This window comes from Dipodomys merriami, unplaced genomic scaffold (genome assembly GCF_024711535.1).
Source record: "Dipodomys merriami isolate MVZ:Mamm:240054 unplaced genomic scaffold, mDipMer1.0.p SCAF_29, whole genome shotgun sequence".
NCBI classification, from domain to species: Eukaryota; Metazoa; Chordata; class Mammalia; order Rodentia; family Heteromyidae; genus Dipodomys; species Dipodomys merriami.
The window spans coordinates 1,591,729-1,614,981 of record NW_027204381.1 but is presented as its reverse complement, the minus strand read 5'-3'; the positions used below and the strand labels follow the sequence as shown (position 1 = coordinate 1,614,981).

General features: G+C 37.6%; 1 protein-coding gene across 3 annotated transcripts in view; it reads right to left on the bottom strand.

Moving 5' to 3' along the window:
* Positions 1–23,253, bottom strand: part of LOC138838811 (protein NPAT-like) — a 29,492-nt gene continuing 6,239 nt past the window's right edge. Inside the window, exons 1-18 of one of the 3 annotated variants that reach the window (XM_070038164.1) lie at positions 22,050–22,299; positions 19,800–19,860; positions 18,799–18,871; positions 16,816–16,856; positions 15,718–15,942; positions 14,765–14,852; positions 13,483–13,570; positions 12,891–12,982; positions 12,722–12,809; positions 11,991–12,087; positions 11,093–11,221; positions 8,060–9,097; positions 7,433–7,957; positions 5,602–5,717; positions 5,419–5,527; positions 3,247–3,307; positions 2,022–3,138; positions 1–771 (exon numbers count right to left, since the gene is read on the bottom strand). In XM_070038164.1, the coding sequence (XP_069894265.1) occupies positions 694–771; positions 2,022–3,138; positions 3,247–3,307; positions 5,419–5,527; positions 5,602–5,717; positions 7,433–7,957; positions 8,060–9,097; positions 11,093–11,221; positions 11,991–12,087; positions 12,722–12,809; positions 12,891–12,982; positions 13,483–13,570; positions 14,765–14,852; positions 15,718–15,942; positions 16,816–16,856; positions 18,799–18,871; positions 19,800–19,860; positions 22,050–22,295 (4,272 nt within the window). In that variant the 5' untranslated portion in view covers positions 22,296–22,299 and the 3' untranslated portion in view covers positions 1–693. Of the gene's footprint in view, positions 772–2,021; positions 3,139–3,246; positions 3,308–5,418; positions 5,528–5,601; positions 5,718–7,432; positions 9,098–11,092; positions 11,222–11,990; positions 12,088–12,721; positions 12,810–12,890; positions 12,983–13,482; positions 13,571–14,764; positions 14,853–15,717; positions 15,943–16,815; positions 16,857–18,798; positions 18,872–19,799; positions 19,861–22,049; positions 22,300–23,253 lie in introns of those variants that run through there. The other 2 variants (XM_070038162.1, XM_070038161.1) reach the window with 2 other exon arrangements.

The following is a 23,253-nucleotide window of genomic DNA, read 5'->3' as shown; positions in this document are numbered from 1 at the left end:
TGGTTTACAAAAATTCTCTCTTTAAAACAAAGAGAACAGAATGACCAGAAAGAATAAAGTGTAAAATTTCAGGAATATAGTTTTTTAAAACTACAATTATGAGGTGATAAAGGGGTTATAAAGTATTGACTCTAGAAAAACAGTCCACCAAACTATTGCTTTCTGATTAAATACTTTACTACCAGTCAAGATGGTGACCCATTTGTTTTTACTTAGTGGCTATGTATTCAAATATCTTACTAAACAACCACTGAAAGTAATTTCTAAAGACAAACATCATTTTCCTCCAAAAGGAGTAAGAAACTTTTGTGAATAAACCTCAGAAAGGGATCATGACAAGTAAAAACCAAAACAAAACAAAACAGTGTAAGAACATTAGGCTAATTTAACCTCTATTTCAACAAGATATGTACAATATTTACAATATGCACTGGTCAAAAGCTATACAATTTTGCAGACTGGCTTTACTTACATTTCTGCAAACGTTTTTGCCAAAATAAAATTATTTCAAGGAAGTCTATTTACAAACTAGGTAGCTGCTTCAGAAACAGCATGATTTAAAGTGAAATTTCAGTACAATGAAAGTGCAGGTCACCTTTTCAGATTCCGTCAGCATCCCATTTCCTACACTCATGTTAAAGGGATTATATTAGAGTTCTAAATGCTATACTGTTCTTATATAGTCAGAGTGCTTTACTCATCATAATGCAATGATAACAAAAATTTGTCCACATCCATTCCAGCTGGAAATGAACTAGGTAGCTTCTTTTTCTGTCAAAACAAAAAAAAAAGGAAAATAATTAACTCAAGATCAGATGGTTTTCTTTATAAATCACCTAAAACCGTACACTGGGTTCTTTAATTCTTTTTACTGGGTCCTATTAAGATAGATTAAGTAGATTAGAATTTTAATCCTACAGATAGTTTTTCTGGTTGGTCGTGGGGTCTGAACTCTGGGCCTAGACGCTGTCCCTCAGCTCTTCACCTCAAGGCTAGCGCTCTACCATTTAATCACAGCACCACTTCCGGCCTTTTCTGTTTACTTAGTGCTGAGCAATCAAACCCAGGGCCTCATGCATGCAAGGCAAGCACCACCTTCCCAGCCCCGACAGATATGAGACAAAACAACATGCTTTCTGTAAAGTGGCCATTACTGTCAAACTATATACCTTAAAAAGCTGAACAGATATTAAAAAGTTTCAGGCATGTATCAAATTCCAAACATTGACTATGCACCAGCTAGTTTATATTCACCCTAGTTATTCTTACAACTACAGGCTAGGAACAATGGTACATTTAATGCTCAACGATGAGGCTGAGAATCAGAGAAGCTAGACAAAACCAGTTTGTCACACAGGCACCAGAGCAGACACTGCATCAAAGCCAGGCTTGCCGAGCACCAAACTAAGATTTGTTCCCCCTCTACACTATGCTTCCTCTATGACATCCCAAGTATCTTCAATATTTTGTTAAAAAGCTAAAACACACACACACACACACACACTCTCTCTCTCTCTCTCTCCAGTGATTCTGGTTTGGTTCATCAATGCTATAGACTACACTGCTTTCTACAGATCCTCACAGAAAAATTGAGTTTTTCTAATGTTCCACATTCACATCAATGAGGATGGTAGAAGAGACATGAAGAAAACCTCTAGGTATGAAAGGAGCACAGTAGAATTTCACTCAGTAATTAGATATTAGCAGCATTTTCCCAATCTTCCATACCTCAATCATTCTCAGGAAAAACAAAAACTACAACAAAAAAACTTGCATTTTTAATGACAAACTCTTACTTCCCCAGGGAGATGTTTATAAATGCCTTAGCCATTGTTTCAAAACAATCTTGTTTCACCTGGACAACTTGTGAGTACAATGGTACAATCTCTCTGTCAATCAGGACACACTGTCTTGATTAAGAGTTGATCAGGTAGTATTAGCAAAGAAAAAAAAAAGTTGACTTCTTGAATATGAGAAGGGGGGAAGGGAAAGGTGTGGTTTGAGATTAGAACTTTACTTGCCTTGATTTTCTTCTTTTTCATCGGCACTGAGGAGTTTGTGAGATTTTTAGTAGACGGACGGGAGTTGCGCTCCCGTTCATCTAACTCCTCAATTTTCCGCTTTTTTGTGGTGCTCCTGGATGATGTTCGAAACTGCTGCGTGTTGTCTTTCAGGGGGGTTGTGGAAGTCCTGGAGATGGCCGCTCTGGAGAGAATCATCAGGGTGTGGGCGGCCATGTTGACGCTGTTCTCACTGCCCGTCTCGCTGGCAGGGCTGCAGGCAGGCAAGTCCGAGGCAGCAGGAGGAATCATGACTTTGGGAGCACCACTGTCCTCACCAAAACGCCGACTAGAGGGCACTTTGATGCCATCTGTAGGTTCTTCTTTATGCTTTTCCCCTGCTCCTGCGCCAGGAGTCCGGGGTATGGGCAAATCACTATCGGTGAGTCTGTTTACTGGGCTATGCAACTGAACGTCCTGTAGTATTTCTGTGGTAATCAAAGAATTGCAAGATTTCGTTTGTTCTTGTTTCAGATCCTTCACAGCTGTGCCTACTGAAACATGTTTACTGTTCGAGGATGTGGCTTGTTTTTTGGTCAATTCTTGCAGTGAAGATATAGTTTTCTCACTTCGTAAACTCCCATTTTGTTGCCCAATAGGCAGTTTTGAAGTGTCTGGATTTTTCTGCCTTTCTACATCCCTACATAATTCATTTTCCTTGTTAGCTGTTGCTTTATGGAAAGATTCAAGCACCATTTCTGTTGGTGAAACTTTTTTTTCAGGTTGAGTTTCTCTTACGGTGTTATGCCGGCCAATGGAAGTTTCTGATTTAGATAGAATCTTGGGCAGAGGGGTTTTCTCTCTCTCTCTTTTGAAACCATTATTAGAGGGGGATTTTAAGGTGGAGGACACAATGGGTGAGTCAAGGTGAGGAAAGAGAATCTCACTCCTGTCTTTATTTTGGGAGACCACCTTTTGGTTTGTCACAGAAGTAGCAGCACTATCAAAACAGAGCACACGCCTGTGGCGCTCCACTGGCTTGCCAGCGGGGACTGAATTCTCTGCAGAGGGCACAAGTGTGTTTTCTTCCAATTTTTTCCCCAGTTCTGTGGCCATATTCTTGTCAGAAAGTTCAGTTCTACGAAAACAAAAAACAAAACCCCACAATGTTTCCAGTAACATAAAGGAACCTTTTGCTTTTAATCTGAGCATTCAGTAACCTATGCTAGAGCTATCTTATGCTCACCTTTGTACTTGAGATCCAACTGAGTAACTTGACGAATCTGCCAAATTATTTACCTGTTTTCCTGGAAGTACAGAACAAATTCATTAGAAAACAAACATTCTTGAAAAAAAAACAGGAACATCCTCTGAAAGAAGAGGAAACCAATGACATTATTATACACTGTATAAGACCATCTAAAGGACAGTTATGTGTAAGCAAAACACTCTCACATACTGGCTTTTTCAAGTAGCTTTGTTAAAGTATCTATAAAATGGCCACGCAGCTACTTTACAGAGGAAATCGCCATATAAATCTAAGGACCTGCTTCAACTTCAGGCACGTATTATGAACGCAGTCTTAGTAAATCTAAGAATTACAATGTTCCATTCAGCACCCAAAGCACTGCTGTCATCAGGGGAATGGTTCTAATGACCCTATCCACAGATGCTCAGGTTCCTTATGAAAAAATGGTGTTGCACTTGCCCATCCTTTAAATCTTCTCTAAATTACTTACAATACCCAATACAAGGCAAATACCATGTAATAGTTGTTCTGTACATGTTTTTAACATGGAGATAATTCCCCCCGCCTTGAAAATTTTCTACTTGTGGTTGGTTGAATCTGTAAATACCGAACCCACAGACTCAGGTGTTAATTAGAAAACAAAGAAGAAGCTGGGTGCTGGTGGTTTATGCCTAAATTCAAGATACCCAGCAGGCTGAGATCTGAGGATCACAGTTCAAAGCAGCCAAAGCAGGAAAAGTCTGTGAGACTCGTAACTTCTATTAAACACCAGAAAAATGGAAGTGGCACAGTGGCCCAAAGTGGTAGAGTGAGGGCTGGGAAGGTGGCTCAGTGGTAGAGTGCTTGCCTTGCATGCTTGAGGCCCTGGGTTCAATTCCTGAGCACCACGTAAGCAGAAAAAAAAAAAGCTGGAAGTGGTGCTGTGGCTCAAGTGGTAGAGCGCTAGCCTTGAGCTGAAGAGTTGAGGGACATCGCCCAGGCCCAGAGTTCAGGCCCCATGACCAGACCCCCCTCCCCCCCCCAAAAAAAGAAGTGGTAGAGCAATAACCTTGAGTGAAAGAGATCAGAGACAGTACCCAGGCCCTGAGTTCAAGCCCCATGGCTGACCAAAAAACAACAGCAACAAAAACAGAAAACAGAAAATAAGGGAGGCCAGGGTAAGTTATTATGGCTATAACTTACATGAAAAATGATGAATATTTGAATGTATTAGGTACTATCACATTTCTCCTAATTCAAATATTCATCAGGGTTTTTGTTTGCTGGTACTGTTTTTTTTTTTTTTTGTCGGTTGTGGGCCTTGAACTCTAGGCCTGGGCACTGTCCCTCAGCTCTTCAGATCAAGGCTAGTGCTCTACCACTTTGAGCCACAGCGCCACTTCCGGCTTTTTCTGCTTATGTGATGCTGAATCGAACTCAGGGCCTCACGCATGCAAGGCAAGTACTCTACCATTGGAGCCACCTTCCCAGCCCTGGTACTGGGGTTTGAAATCAGCACTCTACCACTTGAGCTATGCCTTCAGCCTGGCTTTTTGTTAGTTATTTTGGAGACAAACTTTTACCAACTATTCTGCTCAGGTTGACTTTGAACAGCCTCCTGAGTAGCTAGGATTACAAACATGAGCCACCAGCGCCCAGCTACTCTTGGTTTTTTGATATGGGTAAATAAATGATTGGGCCATAGCTAATATAAGGGATAAAGGAAAATGATTTACAAACTCTACAGCCTTGCTATCCAGTTTTTATCAGTATCAGCAGCACTGGCTGCTCAAAGCTTGTTGAAGGACTCCCGACTCTGAATCAGTCCTGCATTTCACAAGATCCCAGGTAGTTCACATATAAATTAAGAAATGGAAAGTACTGCTCTCAAGTTCCATGTAAGTATACAAGGAATTTACTAAACACTTCAAAGCTATCAGGAGAAACAGAAATTAAGAACAATCTAAGGGCGTGGACAAAAGTTAAAGATTTAACAAAGGAAGAACTTTATCAGAACTAAAGTTGTTCAATTACAGTTGCAACAACAGAGAATACAAAGCTTTAAGTTATGATAGTCTCACCACCACCAAGTATTCCAAATCAAAACAGCTGCTGCAAACAAATGAGTATGAGGGTATAAAGCTGATATAAGTAGCTTAAAAAAAAATCACCCTCAAAAAAATGAGATACCTGTACAAGGCTTTGCTCTTAGTCCTTGAGTCTTCTGAGATTTTGGAGGAACAGGGAATTGAGGGATACTTGTACTGCACACAGGTGCTGCTAAAGGCATATGAAGGACCTAGAGAGAAGAAGCCATCGATTATGCTGTGTCTGTGAAGCTCCACTGCACCATTTCTAACTCACAAATCTTACCTGCTGAGGAGGGGCAGAAAAGGTATTTCCATTCTGACCAACTACAGACACAGGAATCATCCCCACCATTCCCTGGAGTACGGGCTGCACTGGAGAAGCAATTATGATAGCAGAGCCTAAATCATAAAAGAAAACTCATATTAGAAGATTTCCTCTCATCTTCTGGCATAAGGTATCAAAGTAATTCATGTTTTCAAATAAATGTCATGAACATCCCACCTTGACAATCTAACACAAACTTTTTGTGCATTATATTTATTGTTAGTATTTAGTAGTTGGACAAAGGGGTTACATTGCATAAGTCAGGCTATGAGTACAATACTTCTTGGTCCATATCACTCCTTCCTTCTTTCTCCCCTAAAAAACTCATTTAAGAACAGCAAGAAGGAAAGGACAATCCGAAAATTAAGGTGTTACTGAACTTAGGCATGGGACACTAGCATAAGCAAGTATAGGATACAGCTGGAATGTATTACATCTTGACTCCTCAAAAGAACAGTGAAACTCAACAGTTACATGTTTCGAGTATTAATCTTATGCCAGAAATAGAGTCAACTGAATGTTTATGACCTAAGTCTAGGCTTATAACTGCAACAGGTTGTCTTAACAATATTGGTCAAAAAGGGCATAGGTATTTGCTAACCACAAAGAACCACTGGGTCAGAATTGTGATTACATGTTTTGTTTTTTTTTGCCGGTCATGGGGCCTAAACTCTGGGTCTGGGTGTTGACCCTCAGTTCTTCAGCTCAAAGCTAGTGCTCTACCACTTGAGCCATAGCACCACTTCTGGCCTTTTCTGCTTATGTGGTGCTGAGGAATCGAACCCAGGGCCTCATGCATGCAAGCCAAGCACTATACCACTGAGCCACCTTCCCAGCCCGACTACATAGTTTTTATTAGCCAATCACACTGTGATTATAGCAATTTAGCCGTGCCCTATAAATTGGCTTTTTCCTAACACTTACTACTACAGTCAGATGCATTTCCTCACTTTCAGTCACAGCTTCCAGCCGCTCAAGTGCCTTGTGCATGTATATGCTGCTGCCCTTCCTTTCTATCAGCTCTAAATTTCTCTAAGCTTTGGCTCAATCCCCACACTTGCTACCAATTCTAGCTTCTCTTTGTAAGACAGAACTGAAGGAGATAATGTTTAAATTTAACCAAATCTGTGTGCCTAAGTTTAAAAAACAAAAATAAAGGGGTATGAGGAACTTGAGAACTCTTACATATGGAAATGGGGATGGCTGTGCACAAGCTCGACTTCTGAGGAGTTCACAATCAAGGGTGAACATGCCGGCACTGCCTACATATAAAACAGCCTGTGATGAACACAAAGCCTCCTCTGAACAATTCAGTTCTTAAGACAGGACTCTCGATTTTGCAAGGTAGAAGAGAAATTACTGGAAACTATTTCTAGGCAGTCTTTTCCATTTGAGCCATGCCCTAGTTATATTTTTTGGTTTTTTGTTTTCAAATAGGATCTCATATTAACTTTGCCTGAACTTCCCTCAATCCAAGGTCCTTTCCACTTTTGCCTCCCAAGTAGCTGGGATTCCAAGCATGTCACACCATGCCTAGCTTGTTTTGCAGATAAGAGGTTCTGTAACTTTTTGCCTGGGCTGGACTCGAATCATAATCCTCCCTCCATGCCTGGCTAGGAGAGTTTTATGGAAGAGAAATTTCAAGTTGCCTTTCAAAGTCTCTCCAAATATAAGACAAATGCCTGGAAAACTAGGACTGAAACAACTAAAAACAACTCCTTTGTCACTGGGTTTCAACAGGTACTACGTGATGAGCTTTTTTCATTTCCAGTTATGCTCTTAAAGTTACCTTGTGAAAAGTTTGGTGACACGGCTTGGTTGAGAGCGAACACACTGTTTGACCTTGGTGGGGTCTGTAACTGAGGTGGAGGAAGAGGTGTCGTGATAGGGGCAGAATTCCCAGGTAATACCACAACATTTGACTGACTGACAGTTGTTCCCAAGGCTGTTGGGTCAGTCACACAAGTAGCTATCAGAATGTTATTTGAATTGCCAAAAGTTGTGCTTGTGGTAGGTATCAACTGTATGTATCCTCCATCCTTGGAAACGCACGGGGTAACGCTGGTGGAGAAAGCAATGCTGTCTTCATTCTGAGCACTGCTTATTGTTGAGTCCTCAGGTTTGAGTACTAAGAGGCTCTGCTCTGCTGAGGATGAATCTCCAACTTCAACAGAAACAATGGCACCTGCCGGTTCTTCTGAAGATAAGCTTTTAACAAATTCTGCACTTTTGGCAGGTGACTTAGGAGAAGACAAAATTATAGTTGGTAAGTTTTCTCCACTGATACTAGACACGGCGTTGTTAAGTTCAGTATCTGAGGAAACAAATGGATCATCACTAATTATAATTTTAAGAGAAACAATATTTGATGCATCCAACTCTGCTGAGTTGTCACTGGAAGGTTTATCATCAGTACCTTGGGACTCTGGGTGAGAATTCCCCATGGAGGAAATGCCGGCTTCTGAAGGAGAGTGACTAGTTTTTATAGGATCGCTTTCTGGAGGCATCAGTGCTATGTCGCCACAGTTTTCATTTCCAGCCAGAGAGAGAAAAAGAGAATCTCCATCTTCTTTCATGGAAGATGAAGGCTCTTGTGAATACAAAATAACTTTCTCCGCTTTGTGTGGCTCAGTTTCATTTTCCATAGGATTTAACTCAATTGATGCTGGATCATTTGGTGCTTGTTTCACTGGAGAAACTGGATCTTCCAGGCAAATTTCTACTTGCTCAGATATATCTAAGCCTGGGCTTTCAACAGTTATAGGTAACATTTTACTTTCAAGTGAAGAACTATCTTGGCAATTTGGTAGTTGTTTTGTTGCAACTGGTGGTATACTATTACTTTCAACTTTATTCTTGTGAGTCTCACTACAATCTGGTGACTTAGCACTATGGAAATTTGTCTTAAGTCTTGCTGTATTATTAGAATTTTCACAAAGCTGACTTTTTTTAGATGGCTTTCCAGTTACTGGAGTATTTGGGGATAAAAGTTGAGAACTTTTCCCCGAGAGAATTAAGTTTTCATTGTTGGTTTCACCACCTAGTGAAACAAACGAAGTAATTGGTATATCAGGCTGATCAGGCTGTACTTGACATTCATTCGGTATATTTGGGGACAAACAGGTCTTCTCAACCTCCATAACCATTTCAGTTCCAGTGGGCATCTGACTGGTGTACAATTCAGTACAATGCTGATTACATGCAGCATCAGGACTTCCTCTTTGGCTGAAGTCACTGAGAGCTGCCACTGACTCAAAGGTAATGTCAAGATTACACTTCTGTTCAGTAGGTACAGATGTTTTAGAAGTCTTTTTCTGGATGCTAGAGCCTATTTGGGAAAAAGTTTCCTGTGTTTTCTGTCCTAACACATCATGGTCGTTGTCATTCTTCAAAGCACTTAACACATCTTCATTCTGATAAGATGTACAAAATGGGGGCTGACTAGGTTGACCATCTGCAAAATACCAGTATGATGGAAAGACATGGTGAATATGTTTATTTCCAAAGCACTCATCTTTACCGTACAACCTATTTTGCTAAGGAAGTACTAATCTTTATTCTTACTGATGCCTTTTTAACCAAGTGTCAATCTTTTTCTAAGACTCTTCGAAAACAGATGACACCATGAATGAAAAATTGAAGTTTAAAAATATCGAATATTTACTAGTATGGTTAAAAAAAAATCAAACAAAAGAAAAACCCACAAAAAAATGAAGAAAATAAAAACAATTGGCTCCACACATTATTAGAAATACAGTGGTAGTACTGGTGGTGATGTTGTTTCAATACATTGACTTTTCAACAGTGTTCCACTGTTTCTATTGATCTTTTTTCTTAGAAGTTGAATGAAGGGGGAACATTTTGCATTATCAATATATGATCTGTGTGTACTGTTTAACATTCAACACATATTTACTGAAGACCAACCATATGCATGGTTCTGGAATACAAAGATGAATGATCCAGTCTCTGATCTTGGAGAGATTAGTCTAGTAGGGAAGCAGATATAGAACAGAAAGTTATAATAAAGCATGGTAAAAACTGTAATAGCACAGGAACAAAAGGCACTTCTTTTTGCCTATGGGACAAGAAATAAAATGTTGTAAAGGAGGTGCTGTGTCAGATGATCTTGAGAAACAAAGGAAGTATGACAGACAAAGTAAGAGTTAAAAGTGTTTTGGAAATCAACATAGCACTTAAAACAGAATCTTATAGCAGTCACTATTCAGGATAGAAAATGTTAACTTGAACAAATATGATAAAATACAGGGAAGACCCAGACAAATCAGACTTCTATCAAAGTGGCGACACTGAGAAAATACTAGGTAGAATCCATTCAAATCCTTATTACATGGGAGAATAAGGGAAACTATGTTTAGGTCACATAAATTCAGTGTAGGTAATTTCTTTCTTATTTCTAAGTGTTAGGGATGCAAATGAGGGTCTTTTTTATGGAATATAAATTATTTAATACTCATTCACTAAGAAAACAAGATTTCAAGTTTGGTTTTGTCCAAAGTGAAGCTAAATGAAGCTCAACTTCTACATATAATAGAAGCATACACTACATTCTAGTTCAGATTAAGAGGAAATGGAGGACTGAACTTGGTTGCTGGCAGATGATTGAAAAAAAGATGTTCCAAAACTAGTTTTTGAAGATAAGGTGTGGAAAATTGGTATTTTTAAAAAATATTTTTATACAGGGTGGGAGGTGATGACTTCTAAAAACAGGTGAACAGAAAAGATGGCAAAACTCAGACAAGGAGCAGAGGTGGTACTGAAGCAAAAAGTACAGCAAGGCAGGATGATAGTCCTCCCTGGGGAACAGGGATGCAGAAGCACACAGGGAACAGTTATGAATCAGGATTTTATGGCACTGGCAATATTCCATTTTTCCTTTTTTAACTCAGGAGAGGATTGTATATGTATTTCCTTGATTTGGCTGATTAGATCAGATATTCAATGGGACACATACAATTTTATTATGTACTTCTGTATTATCTGTTATACTGTACAATAAGATATTCTAAAATTCAAGACTATCACTATATTATACAATCCCCTCCCCAACTCCTACATGACAGATACAGACGCTGAGTACTCTCACTTGGGCCCCCTTACTTGGCTCAATGACTTCTCTCATGTGACCTTTGCAGATTAGGGGTTAGAATGGGCCTCACTAAAATTATTGTTACAGATTTTTGTCTACCTTGTCAACACTGTTACTATTAAACCATGCATACCATAAATCTACTGCATTTAAGGAATAGATACTAAAAATTACCTATTAAAGTACTAAAAACCTAGGAGTCATTTTTATTAATGGAGAGATAATTAGAAATGTAAAAAATAACCTACTAGTAATATGAACTACTTCCAATTTAAAGAATGTTTTGAGTTTTGAAATTCTCTGTTTCGATCGAAAATATTAACAAAATCACATACTTACCAGATTCTTCTGTTTCAAAGGAGCTTTTAATAGCTGGATTTGTTTCTTCTGCCAGGACAATATTAGTACTGACTTCCATATGCTGGCTGGAAATGCTTTGTGATAAATTTTTGTTATTCTTTGTTTTACCTGTTAAGGAACAGGAAATAATTAAATGACCAAATTAAAAATAAACATGAGGTAGTATTGCTTGGCAGTGGCCAAACAAATTTTAAAGTTTGATTTTAGTTGTGGTATTAAAATCTGCTTTGTGCATCATTGGTAAGTATATATACAAAGACTTCTCCACCAGACTGTTGTGTTGTGTTTGTGTTTTATTTTATCTTTTAAACAGGTCTTACTATGTTGTGGCCTACACAAAGCTTGTCTGTAAGTGTGGGGTTCAATACAACTTTACTCTGTCAGCTTACTGGAGTGACAAGATTACAGGTATTTGCCACTATATCTGCTAGAACTGGTGGTTATTAAACTTAATCCCCTATATTAAGATCTTTTGGAAGACCCATCAATTTGCATATCTAACAGTTTTTCATATAAATGTTGATACTGTTGGTGTGGAGAACTATCCTTTGAGAACTGTTGGCTTAGATCCTTAGAAAGCAGTTTGTATACCTCTCCATCATTCAAATGGAGCTGGTACTGCTGTAGAAGACCTCAACAGTCTCTGCTGACTTGTCAAATGCCAAGAAAAAAATAAACATTGTTCTCCATTTTCATAACTTTCCTTACAACAAAACAAAGCTGACAAAAGTCCCCTCTGTATCCATAGTGTTGCTCTAACAAAATGGGACATTTTTTTTCTGATATTCTGGGAAATGTTGTTTTACTCTGCTTAAGTTAGCAAAGAAACTGGAACCTTTTTGCTTCTGACTTAAAAAAAAAAAACTGGTCTACTTACCATAGTCAAAGAGATCAAAGAGTGCTTGAAATGCTGGGTCTGATTCTGTCTGTTCCAATATATCCTGTATAACTTCTTCAGACATGTGGATCTCACTCTGAAGAAAAATGAAGGCACTATCTTAATTGAACTAACATGGCTTAATAGCAGAAAAACTAATCAGCAGGCATTTGGCAGTTTTTACTTTCTATGTAGAGCATTTCCTTCAAGAAAATTTCCCAATTACACTATGCTCATTTAAGAGAAAATATGGCCAGGTACCAGTGGATGCTCATCCCTGGAACCCTAGCTACCTGAGAGGTTGAGATCTGAGGATCACAGTTCAAAGCCAGCCCAAGCAGGAAAGTCTGTGAGATTCTTTATCTGCAATTAACTACCAGAAACCAGAAAGTAGTGCTGTGGCTCATAGTGGTAGAGCGCTAGGCCTGAGTATAGTAGCTCAGGGACAGGACTCAGGCCCTGAGTTCAAGACCCATGACCAACAACAAAAAAGAAAACAGCAAGACTAGGAAACAGAATGTAACTGTTAATTCATTCCAGTTCCTACACTTAAATTACTTTGGTGATTTTTAAAACCTATGTATATTTCTGAGCATTAAATCACAGAAAATAATTTAAAATCAGAAACAGTATCAGTTTTAACTGCAACACACACACACACACACACACACACACACACACAGAGAGAGAGAGAGAGAGAGAGAGAGAGAGAGAGAGAGAGAGAGAGATACCGGAAGTCCCAGGAGTTCATCAATTGAAGTTTCTGGCTCAGTTGGGTTGCTGTCAGTTTGCTTAGGCACTTGAGCAATATTGTTATCACTGTAAGATAGGAAAGAAAACTTTAGCATAGTTATGCAATTAGGAGTATGAACTAGGGACTTTAAGCATAGATTACCTTACCTAATCAAAAATTTATTAATGTTTTCTGCTAGTTTTTCTTGAAGTGATTTGTTGCTTAATATTTTTTCTCGTGCATTTTCAATAACCATTTGCTGGAAAACAAAGCTGATATTAATAGAAGGCTAGGAAAGAATATTCTATTGTCTGAAAAAAAATTCCCTTGAGCCAGCAAAAACTCATGTTTTGGTGTCTCCTCCATATTAAAACATGAATACAACATTTTACAATTTAGGACTATTTCTACATCATTCACCAACTCTTTCTTAATTGCTTAAAGAATATAGGTCTATGCTCTTGAGCTCACTGCCAAAGTCTTTAATAATCTGGTCTCAGTGAATGTCCTATTATATTGTATTACCAACCGAAAACTTAGTTTTCTAAATGTGTCAATGTTTCTTATTTGGTAAACTGCCCAAGTATCCTCTCTTCACATACTAACTCACAGTCCGTATCTCTGATACTCTATCCCAAGGCAGTTCTTCTGCAGTCTTACGAAAAACTGTATTTTTCTACACACACCCACTTGTACAGGTATTAGTGGCTTTAAATTCAGGAATCATTTCAAGTTGCAAGGTTTGGAATGGCCACTTACTTTTTCTACTGCAAAGGCATTTGGATCCTGGAAATTCCGTATGGTTGAATGAGGCCCAGACAAAGTGAAACTTTTCTTTTGTGAGTCACTGAAACACATTTTAAAATACTATGTTTAACAGGTCCAGTGATAAACACAAACAACTAAAATTTAAGATCATGCAGAACAGATATTTACTGTTACACAGAAGAGTAGAAAATCCATTACTGACTTGGAAGAAATCAATGTGAGGTCTAGCTTTACATTTGCTGGCTATGGAGTCTTAGTATGAAGCTCTGATCCTTACACCCACTTTATGATGGTGTAAGATCAATTGCGTTATTAAGCTTAACGAAATAAAATGTGGAGAAATAAAGCATATACAAAGCACATACAAAGATGTTCTTTTTGTTCAAGTCAAAAGAAGAAAAGCCAAGTTTTCTATAAATACTAGATGTATAATAATGCTATTTTACTATGTTATGTGGTTAATTGACAATATTTGCAAAAAAGGAGTCCTGAAAGGTGGGGGGAGAAAGGACCATTGAAATTGTAAGCCTTGAGTTGGAGATAACTCAGTAAAAACAAAAAACAACAAAAATTATATGGGTTAGCAGATGAGAAATGAGGAAAATTTTTTTAAAACTTTTATCTTTCTTGAAGGTCTTCAGAGATAAAAGAAAGGGCTTACCTTGAAAACTGTACCTGAAACAATTCTATCAGCTAATTAAAACTTCAGTGTGTTTACATATCATGAAATGTAATGGTATCACCTATTTATTTAAAACAATGCTTACCTCAAAAGTCTGAAATACTATCAGTTTTAAGATATACCATTATTGTGTATGCATTAGAGGGGAAAAAAAAATTCCCAATGAAACTTTGATATACCACTGATTAAAGGATGAAATCCAGCTTTAGGGACGTTAAAATGTGTACAGATGGGCTGGGAAGGTAGCTCAGCGGTAGAGCGCACGCCTTGCAAGCATGAGGCCCTGGGTTCGATTCCTCAGCACCACATAAACAGAAAAAGCCGGAAGTGGCGCTGTGGCTCTAGTGGTAGAGCACTAGCCTTGAGCTGAAGAGCTGAGGGACAGCGCCCAGACCCAGAGTTCAGGCCCCATGACTGGCAAAAAAAAAAAAAAAGTGTACAGATATGTGTTTTGTCATTATACACATTCCATGTAATAGATTACCCCAAGAATTTAATCAGATCCTGCACCTGATTCACAATGTAAATTTGATGCAATTCTTTTGTTTTAATTGGTAACTAACAATATGTCCTCTATCAAAAAGCATTTACCTTTTTCTTCTACCAGGAGACATTAAACTGGTATGAGTTTTCCTTTCCTGAGGACCAGGAACGGTATTTAGTGCTTCTCCAGCTGTATCTAAAAGAAAACAAAATAGTAAGCCAAAGAAGCTAAACAGTTTACAAAACTTCCAATGAGATAAAAAGCATTAAATACTGATTATTATTTTGTGTTAAATTCAGTAACATTTGATTGTTTACCGTGTGCGTAGCATTATAAAAGACATTACATTAAGATTAATGAATTATAGTCACAATCCCTTAATGGCTTGTAATATAGTGTGGCTTTCTCACTTTAAAAAGAAGTGGCAGTGGAAGAAGTATAAACTAAACTCTGAGTATAGAAAATGATTTGAATTAAAGATGGAAATGAGGGAGATGTTCGTGAACAACATAGAAGACTGGGAAATGAGAGCGGACTCCTGAATTTGAATCCTAATGCAACTAAGATCTAGTTTCTTGCTTCAATGACCATGTTTTTACTATACAAGAAGCAAGATATACTACATGATCTCTAAGGTCATTTTTAGCTCTATAACTGAGCTAGGAATAAAAAAAAAATTTTTCAACACATAGAGATGAAATGAACTGGAAGAATATTCCTTAATCTGGTACAGACCGGCATTAAGGAAGGTAAGGAAGGAGTGAAATTTATCAAGTATATTCTGTTTAAAACCAAACATAGCAGGATATTCTCTAAAAATGCCATATAATAGAGAATTAGAACAGAATTCAAGGCTGGACTTCAATATTATAAACAGGAAAAGCTATAGATTAAAAGACTTCTGGATTTTATTTATGTTTATTGTGCGACAAAGCTAACTAAAGTAAGTTTCCACTTCTAATTTTTCCCCATAATTCTTTACGAAGAGTATAAAAAAACCAGATCAACTCATTTGTGTAATTTGATTAACAACATTGAAGAGAACAAAATGTAAACTTACTAGTTGCAATATCTTGTGATTGTGAATTGTTGACTACTACAAAATTTGACTTTAATGGAGCTGTAATTTGGCCAGCAGATTTACCATCTTGTGTAGCTATCAAAGGAGCAGTGGTAAACTGTCCTGAAACGTAAGGCAAAATCAGTACTTCTGAAGTGGCAGGAGCTGCTTGAGATGCAAGCCTTCTCTGTCGTTTGATTTCTGCAATTCCATTTCTAGTTCGAGCTGAAACACATCAACATTATTACAAAATTAACTCTAAAGGGCCTAGTTGTTGGGGGTATTTTTATTTTATTTTATTTTTTTGGTGCTAGTCATGGCACTGAACACAAGGCTTGAGTACTATCTCTGAATTTCTTTTGCTCAAGGCTAATCCTCTACCACTTGAGCACAACACTTCTGGCTTTTTCTGCATAGTTTATGGGAGATAAAGAGTCCCATGAACCTTTCTGCTCCGGCTGGCTTCAAACCATGATCTCAGCCTCTAGAGTAGCTAGGTTTATAGGTATAAGCCATTAGTGCCCGGCTATAGTTTGGGATTTTAATAAATCAATACAATGTATTACCAAACAATATATAACACAATTAGTATATTTATAGACTAAAAGACACCCTTAAAAAAAAATCAACTGATGGGGCTGGGAAGGTGGCTCAGTGGTAGAGCGCTAGCCTGGAGCTGAAGAGCTGAGGGACAATGCCCAGGCCCAGAGTTAAGGCCCCACGACTAGACCAAAATAAATAAATAAATAAATAAATAAATCAACTGAATTTAGTTTCACAAAGACCTAAAATTCATTTAAATTCAAAATCCAGCAGTACATCTGTTTCTTACAATTCATACTGTTAAAAACCCCACAAATTAAACTCAAGACTATAGAATAAGATGTTTTTAGATGATAGCTAATGAGAAAACGCTAGTTAATATATATATATGATTTCTATACATAATTATATAAAAATCAGAATGTGTAACTCAGTAATTATCAAATGTAACTTCAGTAAAATATATATCTAGCGTAAGTATTAAGTAGAATACTGATTAGACAGTTAGTTTGAATTGGAAGGAATTCTGAACATTATTTAAAGTTGAATACCTACCTCTCTGATGAGCAGCAAATCCTGGGGAACTTTGCATGCTCCTAATAAGTAAAACAAAGGAAATACTCATTAAAATCTTTTGTGGATGAGATAATGTTCTGGTTTGTTCAGTCAGACCTGATCTATATGATGAATAAAAGGTAACAGAGCTGTCTTAAGATACATTTTTCTGGGAAAACTCAGATTCGTTCAGAAAAAGTAACATTACAAACACTCATACAATGTAATTTTAATAGTGTAACTTGATTTTAGGAACTTTATGTACTTAAGTAAGCTATGAATAAAGGATAACATTTTCAACTGTATAATTATAGAGATGCTTCCCCCCCCCAAAAAAAATCTTGATTTCATTTGCATCAATACTTCAGAATCCCAAAGTTCATGACAAACAACATTGTACTTTGACCAAATTTATGGCTATGAAATTACTTTACCTAACCTTTGAAAAGGAAAAAAAGCAAAGAGTACAAGTGTTTTTTTTTCTACTAAGTTATCCACCACTGCATTTGGTAAGCGGTAAGATACTTTTTCCTAGAAAATGTATCAAATAAGTCTCATCAACAAGAGCCACCAACTTACTGAAATGAATGAAGCACACAATACTTTATCCAGAGAAAACTTGGATAAGAATATTTAATTTTTCACTAGGTGTTTGTGACTTGGGCCTGTAATCTTAGCTACTAAGGAGGCTGAGATCTAGGATTGTGGTTTGAAGCAGGCCCAGGAAGGAAGTCTGGTTATTTGGAGATAAGTCTCCAAAAAACTAGATGTGAAGATGTAGCTCAAATGGTAGAGCACTGGCCTTGAGCACAAAAACTAAGGGAGGGTGCCCAGACCCTGTGTTCAAGCCATAGTGCTGGCATAAAACAATACAAAACAAAAAATTCTTTAAAAAAAGTTATAGCTTGTCAATAAATATCCCAATAACATATACTGTGTTTATAGGTGCAAAACTGTGAACACTTTGATTATTTGCAAGGACAGAAAGAGAAGTCAGAGATGATAATTTAAGTAATTTAGATAGATCATCCATTAAGATGTAATACAGAAGTTAGATGGGATAGTCACTGGTAGCTATAGAGTAAGGATGCTAAAGAGATAATGCTTAACAAATAAGAGTTGTTATAAAAATTGGCAGTGGTAGAGCTGGCATCCTTCCAAGAGTGACTGACACTGACATTCTAAGATTAGGAACCAGGAAAGATAGAACATTAATACCATGATCAACTTGGTACTATAGGTGGGTAAGTCTAGAGTAGCCTTAGCCTTCAAGCCTGTTTTCTTTACAAAGAAAGCATGGACTCAACACATTATTTCTCTTAATACACAATGTATTCTCTGAACACAAAAGGGAATGGACAGTAGGTTGGATTAAGAAATTTACAGCCCAGCTGGGTGCTAATGGCTCACACCTAGCTACTCAGGAGGCTGAGATCTGAGGATCTTGGTTCAAAGCCAGTCCAGGCAGGAAACCGTGAGACTCCTATCTCTAACAAACCACCAGAAAACCGGAAGTGGCGCTATGGCTCAAGTGGTAGAGTGCTTGCCTTGAGCTGAAGAGCTAAGGACAGTGCCCCCCAGGCCCAGAGTTTAAGCCCCATGACTGACCAAAAAAAAAAAGGTGACACTGTGGCTCAAGCAGTAGAGCGCTTGCCTTGAGCTGAAGACTGCAGGGACAGTGCCCAAGCCCAGAGTTCAAGCCCCATGACTGACAAAAAAACAAAACAAACAAAAAACAAAACAAAATTTATAGCCCAAATTGCCTCTAAGTTGCTAAACAATATCTTAATTTTCTCATTTGCAAAACATTTTACTAGAAGTATACAATTTGTTTCAAATTCTCCAAACAAAAGACAAAGAAACATTAGCCTCTTAAACAATATTAAAATTAGAGGTCTTATGAATAAGCTACCGTGTAGATCTTAAGATTTAAACGTGTTTTATAGTCTAAAGGCATTATATACATTTTAATAAGCTTAGTACCTGATTTGAGAAAGTGTGTGGTCTAACTTCTTCCACAGTGATGACATTATTGTTGGGACGTCATTTGATGTTTCTAAAGCAAAAGAGAAAATATATCCAGTTGGAGAAAACTCAATTTGAAGAAACACACAGCAAATCACAGAAAACAACTGTTGTTATGTTATGCTTGCTAATGGGCTACAAAGTAACAAGTGTGCTGTCTGCATAAGCAACACAGATGTTGACATGATGAACAGAAATGGACCTGTATAAAAAACCTGTAGGTTTTGTAGGTCAATTACTTTGTATCTTCTTTTTTTTTTTTTTAAATCTTTCTTCTATCTGGTATCATTGAGAAAGTGAACTAAAACAACTTGGGTTACAACAAATATTTATGCTAGTCACTTTTTTTTTTTTTTTCTGTCGGTTGTGGGACTTAAACTCTGAGCCTGGGCGCTGTCCCTGAGCTCTTCAGCAAAAGGCCAGCGCTCTACCCCTTGAGCCACAGTGCCACTTCCAGTTTTCTGGTGGTTAACTGGAGACAAGAGTCTCACGAACTTTTCCTGCCCAGGTTGGCTTTTTGAACCTGGTGCTCAGATCTCAGCCTCCCGAGTAGCTAGGATTATAGGTGTGAGCCACCGGTGCCCTGCTGCTAGTCACTTTTTAATGATAATTACTCTGCTTGTATTATAAGCCGTAAACTATAGAAACAATCTACAGTAGAGAACAAGCAGTAACAATATCCCCACTAAATTAAAACTGTCTGAAACTGTAATACACAGCAAAGACTGAGTTAATAATTCTCTCTCTTTTTTAAAGGATTTTGGTTAATTTTTTCAGAGTTTTAGAATTTTTGTATTACTAAATACAAACACAAATGAATTCTTTCAAGTAACATTTATGTCTAGGTAGCTGAGACAATTTCTCAGGGCTTTATGACACTAAGCCTTTCAAAAATTATCTCTAATAACAAGTAAATGCTATATAAAACAAACAAATTCTTGAACCTGAATTCTCCTTACCTTTTGCTTTCATAGCTACATATTCGTTCAAAATTGTGGTCAAGTTTTTTCCAAATAAGGACTGAAAAGAAAAAGATCAAGCATTACCCAAATCTCAAAATGCCAATTACTTTTTTTTTTTTTTTGGTCAGTGATGGGGCCTGGACTCTGGGCCTGGGTGCTGTCCCTCAGCTCTTCAGCTCAAGGCTAGCATATTACCACTTGAGCCACAGTGCCACTCCGACTTTTTGTGCTTATGTGGTGCTGAGAAATTGAACCCAGGGCCTCATGCAAGCAAGGCAAGCACTCTACCACTGAGCCACCTTCCCAGCCCCCAACATCACAACATCCCGTCATCCAAAAATCAGCAAAAGATCTAGACTACAAAAGGGTTAATAAGGAAACAAGCAGGTCACCAAAAAAGAAAATAGTGCCTATTTGAAAAATAACTAAAACAAAAAGGGCTAAGGGTGTGGCCCAAGAGGTAAGGGTACCTGCCTGGAAAGCTTGAAACTGAGTTCGAATTCCAGTATCACTAAAACACACACACACTGAAATAACATATACTATATCTATTATGTGCCAAATGTTTCTATGTTAGTCTTGTAATATTTACAAAAGAACAAACAATGAGATACCAAAATATTTATGTTTTAGTTGTGTTTGAAATAGAGAGATACTGAATTAAGTCAGCTTAAGGAAAAAAAAATTCTGAGATAATCAACAGTAAAACTAGTTAGATATGTGAGTTACTTTGCCTAATTTTCAGAGGCAAGTTAAAATCACTTAATAGGCTTGGCAAAAATGAACTGGCCTTTTTATGAGTCTTATTAGTCTGGATGAATTCATGTACGATTGTTTTGTTGTGACTTGGCTGGTAAGCTGACTGTACTGAATTGAGACAAGGGTCTTGCTATTTTGCCCAGGCTTCTCCATCACACCTTGTCAAAAGAACTTGCTATCTTAGCCTCTCAAGTAGTTGGAACTACAGGTCTGTACCACTATGCAACTGGCTTTAATGATTTTTGTTTTGCTAGTAATCAGGTTTGAATTCATCAGAGCCTTGTACCTGCTCAGCTTACTTTTCATAGGTGGGTGGGCTGGCTTTGAACACCTCAATCCTCAGAGTTCAGCCTCTTGAATAGTCAGGATTAAGTAGTTAGGACTAAGGGGAGGGGGGGGGGAGTAAAGGAGAGGAGGAAAGGAAGAGAGGAAGGAAGAGAGGGAGAGAAGGAGAAAGGGAAAGAAGGAGGGCAGGAAAGAGACTCTGTGTGTGTAGTTACTGATACTGAGCTTGAAACCAATGTCTGGATGCTAACCTGTTACTTTTTCACTCAAGGCTAGTGCTCTCCCATTTAAGTCACAGCTCCACTTTTGGCTTTTTGGTCATTAACTGGAGATAAAGGAGTATTATGGATTTTCCTGCCCAGCTGGCTTCAAACCTCAATCCTCAGATCTCAGCTTCTTGAGTAGCTAGGATTACAAGTATAAGCCACTGGTGCCTAGCTGAGTTTTTGTGTTTTTTTTTTTAAGTCACAAACACCTTTTAATCTTCACAATGAGTCATAATTATCTTAATTTACATTGCTTATGAACTCTATGACCCTTAACAATTAAGCAATTTTTTTTACAAGTCAAGTGAAATGTGTATTTCTTTCCTTTTGCTTAGTATCAGGTGTTCCTTCCTTCTGTCTCATTTCCTCCCCCCATCACTGCCCTTGAGTTGCTTTGTTCACTTTCATCAATGTCCAGTGCAGTTGATGGGCCTCTCCGCTGTATTTTTTCACCCACTTTCCATTGATTCTATGCTCTGCTCCCCACTTTCCTCAGACGTGCACATGTATACACCATATATGAGGTAAAGAATGGAGTCATCTTAAAAATGATAGGACAAATTAAGAAGAGGTCCTTTGTCTCCTTATCTTTGGAGTTGTTTTCAGTATGCCTATTATTTTATGTTCAAATGAAGAGGTGCTTGGGCATTGCGATTTGGTGCTTTTCTCCTGAGAAATCCTCTTTTGGTCACTGTATATAGGTAACTTGAGTCCTGTTTTGTCATATCTCATTGTATTTTAACACCTGCATATCAGAGAGAACATGTGCTGTTTGTCCCTCTGATCTTGGCTTACCTTGCTCAACATGATTTGTTCTAGTTCCATCCATTTCCCTATGAATGCCATTATTTTATTCATCTAGCTGAGTTTTTAATAATTAATTTACTCTCTGTGTTGGTCATGATGAAGTATTTCCTTTAAGGAAGAAATAACTTACCAGTAAGCAGGCTGGAATGAAACTTTCATCAGTACAATGTTCTGCATACTCTTTTAAATTTGAACTTTCCAAAATAAAAGTCTGGCAGGTAGAAGTGAGGTTTTCTTGTTGTAAGTAACCTAAATAAAAAATACAAGTTAATACATTTTCAGTAAATCCTGGACCTTTGGTAAAACTGCTACTGAAAATACTAGAACAAATCCTAAACAGAATCTTAGACAGAGCAGGCTGGTATCTTACAGCCATGATTAGAAATACAAGTTTGTACTCCAATACAAAGGTAATAAGTAGAATAGGTGGCTTCTTCATAAGAAACAATTCTAGCTAAGCTTGTGGAATGAGGTGTATGACAAAGTGTAATTATTTTTTAGTAATGTTTATAGGAAAACCAATAAAGAAATGGTTAAAAAAAAATAGATCGCTCCTCTATCTTGTAATTTCCATAATGACTAGAGCAGTCCATGGCATAAATCCTATTACTGAATTAACACTCCCCGTATTGTCTTGATGTTGATTACTTGCATGCCTCCCTATCTGCCTAGTGATTTACTGCTCAAATTGAAAGACCAGCCAACGGTGTGTGAGAGGTAAGAAATTCTTCAGGTTTTTACACCCTTTGGGAATCGAAGTATTACTAATTCTAATAAGAACTTTATCCTTAACAAGGTAAGAGGTTATAATTGTTCAGCGGTGCATAAACCATGCCCCAACGCATGCACAGATCCTACTGGCAAACAATGAAGAACTTACCTGATCCTGGTATTTAAGGAATGTCCATTCACAGAATATAAACCCTTAGAAGAACATAGGCTTTATAGATTTGACTCAAAGAGCTCACTAAATAACAAGCACCAGCTAAAATAACAGCAAATTAAAATCCCAAGACAGAAACATTTATGAGCTGACTCTGAAGCAGTATATAGTGGAAAATTTTTAGCTACAAATATATATGAAAAAAGATGAAACATCTTAACAGTCTAGTCTTCAAGCTTAAAAAATCAAGAGGGAAATAAGTCCTCAACAGGCAGAAAGAAATTAAGAGTACCAATAACTGACCTACAGATAAGGGAAACAATAGGAAAAAAAAACACCCCAAACCCAATAAAGCCAAAAGTTCAAACAAAACAAAACTAACGAAATCTTCAGTTAGACTGGCCAGAAGAAAAATGACTCAAATTACTAAAATTTGGAATATAAGAGCTTA